Source organism: Rhamphochromis sp. 'chilingali' (genome assembly GCF_963969265.1).
Source record: "Rhamphochromis sp. 'chilingali' genome assembly, chromosome: 4".
Lineage (NCBI taxonomy): Eukaryota > Metazoa > Chordata > Actinopteri > Cichliformes > Cichlidae > Rhamphochromis > Rhamphochromis sp. 'chilingali'.
The window spans coordinates 8,875,590-8,886,317 of NC_137948.1; the positions used below are offsets into that span (position 1 = coordinate 8,875,590).

A 10,728-nucleotide genomic window follows, 5' to 3' on the forward strand; every position below is an offset into this window, starting at 1 on the left:
TGCATGTTCGCCCAATTTCTGCGTGGATTCTTTGCGGGTGCTTGTGCTTTCTCCCACAGTCCAAAGACATGCAGGGGGTTAGATTAATTGGTAATTCTAAATTGAATGAAGGTTTGAAGGGTTATCTGTCTCTATTTGTGTCTTATCTGTCTCTGTCGCTGCCACAAATTAGCTATCTGTCTAGAATGTACCCTACTTTTGGCCCTACAACAGTTGTTATAGGCTCCAGCTCCCCCACAACTCCCCCACAAGGGGAAGAATACATGAATGGATACATATTATACTGATACTTATAGGTGAATTTAAATCATACTTTTGCATTATTTTGCAAATAATGTGATGTTGTTCTTTAATATTCACCTGCTTGCATTTTTATTATTTAAAGTAAACCAGGTAGGTGACTGCCCCATTGCATGCATGGAGCTTGCATGCTAGAATTTTATCCATGGTTAATACAAAGAAATATCCTAATGGAACAACTTATCAGTCAGAGTGAAGAAGTAAACCAGTGGAGTCACACCAAGTCAGTTGTGTTGAAACATCAAGCTGAGATTATTCTTTCAAACATCTTCCTCAGTCTAATCCCAAATCAGAGCTCTTATTATATATTTACGGTTGATAAAACCTGCTGATCACTGTCTTGGCACCAGATTTCCACTAAATCTAAGATTTTACCAACAGAGAGAAAAATTACAGACCTGAACCCTGAAGGAGTGGAGACTATTTGGGCTCAGGTTAGTTTCCAGAAACGGTCTCCAACCACAGAAGTCTATGCCAGTGGGACTCAAGCTACACTAACAAGCCTTCAAACCAAACCGGGTTCCCCAGAGGATTACGCTGGGATTTGAGTCGACATCGGATTTGTAGAAGGGATGAGACGTTCATCTTTTCTTTTTTCCATCCAACATTTCTTCTTCCATCTTTCTTCTGTCTTACATATCTGTCTTTCTTTCTCTGCATGTCTCTATCTCTCTTTTCTTTCCCCTCTGACTTTCTCTCTTAATCACGCAGACAAGTCTTCTGGGCTGTTGGCATTCAGCTCCAGTTGTGAGAAGAAGAAAAAAAGAGGAGGAGGAAGAGGAATAAAAGCACTGCTGTCAGTTTTTCTTCTCTTGCTCTACGGGACTGGAAGGACAAAAGCTTTCCCTGACAGACCGGATAGCCCTATCTCTACCCAGCCATCATGTCTTTACCCTGTGTCTTCACCACACCGCCATGTGCTCTTTTCTCTTTCTGTCATCCTCCCTCCCTCTGTCTTACTACAATAACACAGTACATGGAGATTAGTGTATGGCATGTTGAGGAGGAAATAGCAAGGCGCTGGCTCATTGTCAGTGTCATTAGTACGTGTGGGCATGATTACATGTTAATGTATTTGCATTTTACATGTGGACCAGTGTGTTGCATGTTACTGCAACGATTTAAGGGAAGTGGACAGTCTGTCATGTGCTTCCTCATTGACAAGACTGTCATCCTAAGTAAGATGTGACCATTAGGGTTAAAAGAGGAACAATCTCCATACTGTTTAATGAGCCACAGCAAAAGCTCATTCATGGTGAATGCTGCAGGGTATCCAACAGAGATGCTACATATGCAGTGTGCAGTGTCATCAAGGCCAAAACATCAGCAAGAAAAGAGACGTGAGTGCCAGTACAGAAAATCTGACCTGCAGTTTCTCATCATGTCTACTTGACAGCCTACACCAGGAGGAAAGCAAATCACTTACTGTATGTTCCTTTAGAAAAAAGATAAAGATTACTTGAGTTTGTGTTTTAGCAGAAACCAGCTGCAGAGTTGCAGAAATGAGTTGTTAAATCAATCAAAAACTGAACTCAAACAGTTTGTGTGCACCGGTGGCAGAGATGATTTTTATATTTAAAAAAAAAATAGTGGGTGATAATTTCTCACAGCGTTTAGTCTTTTAATGGCCAATTTTCTTCAAGCTGAATGTAAAATAGGCTTTTTAACATCAAATCAGAAAGACTAAGATAGCGCTTATGACCTCAGTATGTCATCATCGAGTTTATTTTCTCAGACAGCACTGCTTCAGAGATGCTCACACCTGTTTTTATTAATCAGCAAATTGCCAATCAACCATGATCGTGTAAAAAAATTGGCAGAATATTTCTCAGTTACATCTAAGACTCTCACGAGATTTGTAATTTATTAAGCGTTAGTAAATGAAAATCAACAGGACTGCGCTTGAGTTTTGCTAATCTCTGATTACTGTGCATGGTAATATGTATTACTTTTGTTTAACTGAGCTTCAAACATCTAGCTTTGTCAGACTGATTGTTCATTGTTTGTTAAAAAACATTTTTACATATGGAATCTGAGTTTTTCAGTGGGTGGCATTCATCTCTTTACTGTTTACACAAAAAATAAACGCTCTTTTTAAAGGGATAACCCTGAAACTCAAAAACAGCAAGATTAAAAAAAAAACAAAAAACTGGTATAATAATCCCTCCATATGGCGAGGTTCTAGTCCAAACCAGTGTTTGTGCGTGTATGTGTGCATTTATATTCAGCCTTTAAACTCTGTGCTAAATATTAACATGGATACCCGATTTTAGATAAATCTAATTTCACCCCCCCCCCCCCCCCCCCCCCCCCAAAGTTCGTCTCTCTGTCTCTCCCTCCCTTAAGGCTGTCTGCTAAGCCTCTTACCTGTGGGATTATTGGCAACGCTACGTATTTTATAGCTTTATTCATCTGGATGATGCGTTATTAATGTGTTGGGGAATGAAACCATCTGTAACGACAGGCAACGGATGATGGGAGGATGAAGGGCAGGGTGGGTGACGGAGAGGTGGGGTATGTCACACTGAGGCAGGAGAGTTGGCTGGTCTGAAGTTGTGGTGTGTAGTGATTTCTGTGTATGCAAATGTCGGGTTGACGCAGAGCTGTAATGAGTGATAATAGTGAGCTTTGTTTGAGTTGACGTGGCGGAAGCACCATGAACAGTAGTTATGAGCTTTGATTGTGCAGTTTTACAGATGAGGCAAACAAAGGCATCAAGCAGAGCACATCACACACAGAAACACATCCATATACAGAGTCTAATGTGTTGGCACATTACTCTGAGAGTGCACTGAGAGACACCGAAGCTGATTTTCTTTCAACTTTATCCCTTTCAAATTTATGGGAAAACCTGCATAAACGAGTGAACAAACATAACCAACACAACGGCATCTACACAGGACACAAAGACTCACAAAGCACTTTAGGACTGGAGAAAGCTTTTGTAGTTCAAATAGCTTTTGGAGGAAGTTCACACTTTTTGTGTGTGCACTGCAGGAAAAAGGAACTATCAGCAAAAGAACAACCTGATGGAGTGTACTGTAATACATATGGATTTAAGTGCGCTTGACCTGATGCAACATCAACAACTCCCATATTTCTTTTAAAAAAATGTAAAAGTTAGCTGAGGTACTATAAAAACACTTGGGAAGCAATTGTGTAAACAACAGATAGCTGGGTAGCACATGTAGAAATGGACTGACAGTAAATCCAGTTTATATTTAGCTTTCATGCAGCTGAGAAAATGCATGGGCTTGAATTGTTATTAAAAAAAAAAGACTTGATTATAAGGTTCACAGAAATAATATATACAGAAATAATAAAAAAATAAAAAGTGAATTAAATAAATAAATAAGAGGCAGGTTGTCCATAGTTTTGGACTTTCTAGGGCAAAAGCCAGGTCCCCTTTGTCACTGACTTCATGTCATTGCTGTGGTTGTAGTTATTACTATGCCACCCATTAGCTAACTAACTAATAAGTTGCAGATGCAAATGCAATATGAAAAAAAATATCAATGACAGGTATATAGTTCTTAGGGGTTTACCGCAGTTGGTGTTAACCCTCATGGACTCCCCAAAATTCAGCCCGATTTTGGAGTGACACGTTTGACAGTTTTTCGGTAAACGGGAGAATAACATTTAGATTCTCATTCCTCTTGTCCAGAAAAACAGTCATTAAGGAAAAAGCTGCGAAGCTTGTCTGATAAGCATCTGCCTTGTCATTACGGACGTTAACCTCATCAGTTTGATTTTTCATTAATTTTTGATTGAATAAAATGTCAGCGTCGTCATCTTGCATGGAGATCGACCATCATCTCCAACCAACAGAACAAAAGAAACATCATTCTTACGCTTAAATTTGAGAAAATGAAAATAAATAAAAGAAATGCACTTGCATAAATTTGTTGATCTATTAAACAATTATCAAAATTATTGCTGCTGATTCCGGTTTTTTTTTTTGTAAACTATAGTAGAAACCTACCGGACAGTGAGTTAATTTCATGATGCTGTTAGCCCTTTGAACTGTTAAATAATTAATTAATGGAACACGCTTGATGCTCATCTCCTAAGCAAGAGTCAAGATGACTGACAGGACTGTGTGAGTCATTCTTCTCTGTGTTCTGCTCCTGATAAGTATGTTTCTCATGCTGTGACACCTGTTGAATAGTTAAATGGCTGTTCCTCCTTTGCACAATGTCAGTGGAGAAGAGGAAGACAAGGGAGCGAATGCTGCAAACTGATTACACTGAAAAAGCTTCCAATACATGCATAATGTGTGCTAGGAAGAGTGTTAAACAGGGAAATATCTGTGCTGTGGATTCTATGAAACTTTCAGTCTCCATGCTACAGAGCACATAATCAAAGTTTTAGGATGCCACACTGACACTGACATTTTTGCCTTTTAGTAGGCTCAGCTTAGTGAAATAACATGACAGGGTTTTAAGAGTATTGCATTATGATAATGATAAAATGTTTTTTCCGTTGCTGGAAGAAGCACCGGTGTCACGTATACAAATTACACTTCAACATCAAAGTGTCTTGGGTTTTCGATGTGTCTCTTTCAAGTCTGAGGTGCACACTTCCTCCCTTAGATCTGAATATGTTCCCACCTCTCTCTGTGACTAAAGGCACTTAAAAAAAGAAACTCCCTGTGTGTAAAAGCACAACCACAGTTGGATGCACTGACGGGCAGGCTGTGCTTTACTTTTGCCTCATTACAGGTTTAACAAAATAACACTTTATCAAATTCAAATTCAAATTTTATTTGTCACGTACACAGTCATACACAGTACGATATGTAGTGAAATGCTTGGACAACTGCTCGTGACCTAAAGAGAACAAAAAAGGAAAAGGCTATGAATAAGATAGGAAATAAATATGAAAAATTAAAAAGGGTAAATTTAACTAGGAAGGAATAAAATATAAATTAAGGTTAAAAATGAAATAACTGTACAACACAAATTAGAATGAAGGGTAAATTTAACTGGGAAGAATAAGATAAATATATAAATTAAAGTTGAAAATAAAATAACTGTACAACAAAATACACAATACACAATATAGAACTATATAAGAATGTATGAAGGAATCTAAATATAAATAAATATATACACAATAACAGCAGCTGTACAAGTATTAACCGGAAATGAAGAATATAGTGACCAGTGTTGTGCAAAACCAAAGTCCAGAAAGTCCAGTGTGTGTGTAAGAACCATATGTGTGGGTCAGTACTGTGTGGTTATTGATGTAATGATTGAGACGTTTGAATTTTTAAATCACACAGTGCATCTTCATGGACTGTAATTATGTACGTTCAAAGGTCTGTTTAAAACAGAATAGCTCGCACTCTACAACGATTTACTTTAGGGAAGTGCCAATTTAACTGACAATTACCACTGTGAAAATGGCTTTGACAGGATACAAAACCCAGCACTGACAGTGACTGGTGCATGAAGTAGCGCCGGGGCAAGTGATACCGCCAGGAAGGCAACGTGAGAAAGCACTGAATTTAAAAATGGAAGAAGGTGAACAAGGTGAACAAGCAGCTTTTATCACAAAGTGAACAAAAGACTTTCAGGGAAGGACAAATGAATATTTTGACCCTAAACTCATAATACAATCACACTTTTGTATTACTTCACAGTGATTTACAGTGCATGCCTGAAGTGTCACAGTCAAAAATCAAATTTGCATGAATGACAATTAACATGTGAATGAATGTAAAAGGTGTACCCTGCCTTTCGCCCTATGACAGCTGGGATAGGCTCCAGCGCCCCCCGCGACCCTGAAAAGGATAAGCGGAAGCGAATGGATGGAATGGATGGATGGATGAATGTAAACACAGCAGACAGTCTAATCTTTAACTATCTCTGCAGACTTGCCAGTTCTTTACTGCTTCACTTGGGGGGATTTAAGCCAACATTACTGTCAGTTAGGTGAGCGGCTGTATCTTAATCTATTATTTGTTTCACCGTGGTGTAAATCTGAGCTGCTCTTTCATGTTACACTTTTTAAAAAGCTTTTTATCATTATTTTCCAGTGTTTGCTAGCAAAAGGGGGCACAAGAAGCACAAGCAGTGGACATTTCTTGGAAAAAAAAAATGAACATTTGCTCATAAATATAGACAACATTAGCACAAATGCAATCGTTTATCCTGTCTGCTCTTTAAACTACAGCACTACATGTATATGTACATTCAAAAAGGGAAATTTGAAAACAAAAAAATGACGCACACTCTGTGTGTAGCTATAAATTTCTAAGTGCATGTGGGTGTTTGTGGGGAACTGTTTCCCTGCACGCACACAACATTTTGGGTGTTTGTTGAGCGTGCTGGTGTGTATGTGTGTCAGTGTGAGTCAGCAGTGTGATCACGGACACAGTGTTGGTTGTGGTGGTGGTAGTTGGAGGATAGATGGTAGCAACAATGGATTTTAACAAAGCTCCTAAATATGACAAATCTAAGGTGTACATGTGAGGCGGTGTGCATGATGGCAAGATGAACGTTGGTCCCAGCATGACTAGAGAAAAAATGTTTCCATTTTAAACTTGATGTTAATTCTGACACTCTTTAAATCCATTTTAATGACAATAAAATATTGATATTCAAGCAAAGTGTGGCCAAGGATGTGAACACCTAGAGATACAGCTCACAGGACAGCAATCGGAAGCTTCCTCCCAAAAAATTTTCCCTAATTTGAGAGCAAAACTTGTGTTTTGCTCCGACTCAGAACTAACAAGGCCTTGTCAATCACAAACAATTTGATTAACATATCTGCTGTTTTTTGCTTCTTTGAAGAAATTGGATATACACCAAAGCCAAATGTGTCTCTGTATTGAATATCTTTATATTACAATAAAATTTATAATAATTTGAGGTTAAGCACATCATATATCATCACCACACTGTGGAAACATGTTGAAAAAACAGTAAAAAGACATCTCCAGATGGTTTGTAATGCCATATTTGCTATTGGAAACCATTAGGAAAACTCAGCACAATGGAAAAAGTGTACATCAGTGGTAATGTTACGTGTCTTACCATGACTAATGGGAAAACTCTTTACAACACGTGTGAGGTGGACACCCGCTGGGCACATGGGGATGATGATAGTATATGACTAGTGCAGCAGATGGAAAGAAACCGCTGACGACCAGATGTGAAGCCAGACTCTTTTCAGAGCTTTCCTCAGTCTGCTGCTGAAGGTAGATTGGTTTAATTCTGGCACATTAACAGTTTTTCACATCTATCACCAGCACCGCCTTAATAAGCACCTATTAATAATAATCATGATACTAATTCTTGTAATAAACCGATGTCAGGCAAAACAAGACAGACTAATTAATACGTGCAGAACTTTTTGGTCATGAATCTTTAACAGGTAGCCACAGCGTGCGTGAAAAGACAAATTCAGAGCTGACATAATATCACTCGTGATTAAATCCAGTTATTTGTGAAGGAAAGCCGTGGTGTCTGTTGGACTAGAAAAGAAAATGTCTACACTCTCGAGCAGAATTTCCCTGAAGAGACACGACAGGAAACAACCACTAATGACAACTGTAGCTCCTGCCTGCTGGGATGACACATCCAAAGCTATGCATAATGTTTCCATCCAACACAAGTTATCACATAGAAATTCTTCTATTGTCATACTGTAGCTTGTGGCTCATTCTATTCTGGATCAAAATGCTGCTATCCCCTCTCTCTGATGTGGTGACTCATATAGCATCAGTTAGCAGGTGCTTATGCATCAGCCTTAGGCTGGACAACTCTGCCATGCCAAGCCACATACACAAAAACACACACACAAACCAGCCACAAGGCAAAAAAAAAAATGCAGCGATTAACCAGTGTATGTGGCCGAGAGCACCAGTTGAATTTATGAATCCGGGGGGGCCACCAAAGTGGAGAGAGCAAGCAGAAATCCAACAGGCATGGAGCAAGTGCGCTCATAGGCTGTACTGACTGGATACAGGCTGACTGTATGTGCTTTAACAGTCATATACATCTGGCAGATTGTTTTTAAAGCAGCGAGGAAAAAAAAGGTCTTGACACCCAACTGTTACTCTTATGTCATACATGTACAACACATTAAAATAGATATAAAACCATAAAGCGTTAGAAGATAAACTCACTAAGAAGGACCACTGTCTACACAGGAGTTATGCAGGGATATTTCATTAGAGGATTCTCTGTCAAAAAATAGAATACTGACTCAAATATAACCTTGCTTCGGCGTGACTTTGCATTGCGGAGATGCCGGCAGGTGGAACTCAGTGTCCCACCACATGAAGCGAGTGAATCACTAGAAAATCTGCGGAGGAGACAGATGATACAGTGCACGGCTCTGAGAGACTGGCTGTCGCACAGTGTATCAAACTACATCAAAGCCTGTTATCTACTGGTTGCATGGTGGATGAGGAGTGGGCTACACATGAATGACTGGCAGCTTTATGAAGGGAAACTACTGCACACTTGCCAGGAACAACGGTGTCCAACTTTTTCAGGGCAACCTAGCTGCTTGACAAGAACCCCAGTCAGAAGCTCGGTTTTCGAGAATGTAATCTGATACATCAGGTTGTGAAAATTAATCAAACGATGTGTGGAAGAACTGTGGAACCGTTCAGTATGTTAGCCTCTGGCAAAAAATGTCATTTTGTGGAACCTGCAAATAAATATTTGGATTTGTAGAAGCCAGTTTTTTTTTAAAGATTTTCAAAGAGTCAAACATGAAATTAGATTCTCTAAATGACTGTAAATGGGTACACTCCCACAGGCAATAACTTAACTTGATTTAGTATTATTGATTTATTCATATTGTTTTCAAGATGTTCATTATGCTGGTCTGGGAGTTTGTTTCGGCTCCACGTCTGTCTTGTGCTTCGTGATTCACGCTGCCACAACCAATAAAACTGTTCCTGTTTTCACAAACAGGCTCTCTGTACACTCCAAAACTACTTTGCAAATTAGGTTATGTTTCTATTTGGCCTGCTGAGACAGTGCTGCTGAGCCATGCAGCAACTGTAGTTGACTTGAAATACCAAACAGAGCATGACAGGTATAGGCTACAACCTCAGCCACTGACTCTGCTATTAAAACAGCCTTATTTAGAGAAGGATTTACCCCTCTGTGCTATTATTCCACACTGGAGAGAGCAGCGTGTGTGCGGGCTGACTCCAGATTTCATACTCAGCTTTGGCATTTCAAACTCAAGTCTGGACACGAGTGCGTTCATTTAAACGGACGTTCAAACGGTGCAGTGTGGCTCCAGACCAAAGCGAGCATCCAGCCGAGGATGCCAGTCTCCCAGCACTGGTAGAGTAAAAAAAAAAAAGGGCTCGCTTTGCATCTGACATCCTATCATTTCCTTGCGAGACAGCCTTTGCTCTACTGACAACAATTCAAACACTCATTTGGGCCCTGCCGTGTGCGTGGAGATGTTTGACCTGCCTGCCAACCCCATTCATCCCCGGCGAGACAGTCTTTTTTTCGCGGGGGATACGATATGAATACATCGGCAGCGCCTCTGTCTTACCGGCTGCTGTGTGTGGCGAGACCCCCCTCTCCCAGGCGGAGGGAGATGCTGCCGCTGCTTGTCCCCGTGCTGGAAATAGTGGCTGCCAGCGGCTTTGTTGCCCGCGACCCGGTCCCTCTTCTCCCGCACGTTTGACCCTCCGTTTTCTCTTTCTTCCCCGGAGTCGAGGGTGCTGAAGTTCCACACAATCAGCGTCTGCACCAGCAGCACCGTGAGGGCAGCTATGAGCGCGGACCGCGACCGTCGGGCCAGCCTGCGAGCACACAAGCCGCCGACCATCTTCGCACCGGGCTGCACGGAGCTGGAGGACCGTCTGTGGCTCTGCGCAGCGCGACGGGAGGAAAGAGTGGAAGTAGAGGGAGGACGAGGAGGAGGAGGAGGTCGTGGTGGAGAAGGAGGGAGGGAGTCTCGGTTTTACGGCGGCTGAGGCGAGGAGAAGCGTCGAGAAGGAGACACAGGGCCACCGTGTGGTGAAACTCGGTGAGCTTTCCAGCAGCAGAGGATGCTCCCGGCATCTGTACGGCTGTCTCTGCTGTTCACTGTCCGTGAGAGGAACTGAAGTCTCATTTTTCATCTTTTAAAGGAATTCAGGTAATGACCAAATAGCTACCTGCAAATGTTTGAAATGGCCGATGTCACTATCATTAGAGGGCAGAAAACAGCCGTAAGGCTTAAATGGGTTCTTGTCAGACACTGGCAGCTTTTATCTAATGCACCCCAGTGGAATTTTTTAGGGCCTTTCTGGGTTTTAGAAAGATTATCTCCTTTGCACTACATTTGCTGCAGCCCAGCTGGGATCCAATAGGAAAATTACATTTGTCCTCCCCCATGTGCTACAGCTGAATAATGAAGCTGGTGATTTGCCCCCAGTCCAAAATGAAATATAATTTTCAT

General features: G+C 40.9%; 1 protein-coding gene across 1 annotated transcript in view; it reads right to left on the reverse strand.

Moving 5' to 3' along the window:
* Positions 1 to 10,187, reverse strand: part of xylt1 (xylosyltransferase I) — an 82,724-nt gene extending 72,537 nt beyond the window's left edge. Inside the window, exon 1 of the mRNA XM_080879451.1 lies at positions 9,835 to 10,187. Coding sequence (XP_080735577.1) covers positions 9,835 to 10,113 — 279 coding nt within the window. The 5' untranslated portion in view covers positions 10,114 to 10,187. The remainder of the gene's footprint in view (positions 1 to 9,834) is intronic.
* Positions 10,188 to 10,728: the final 541 nt, after the last annotated feature.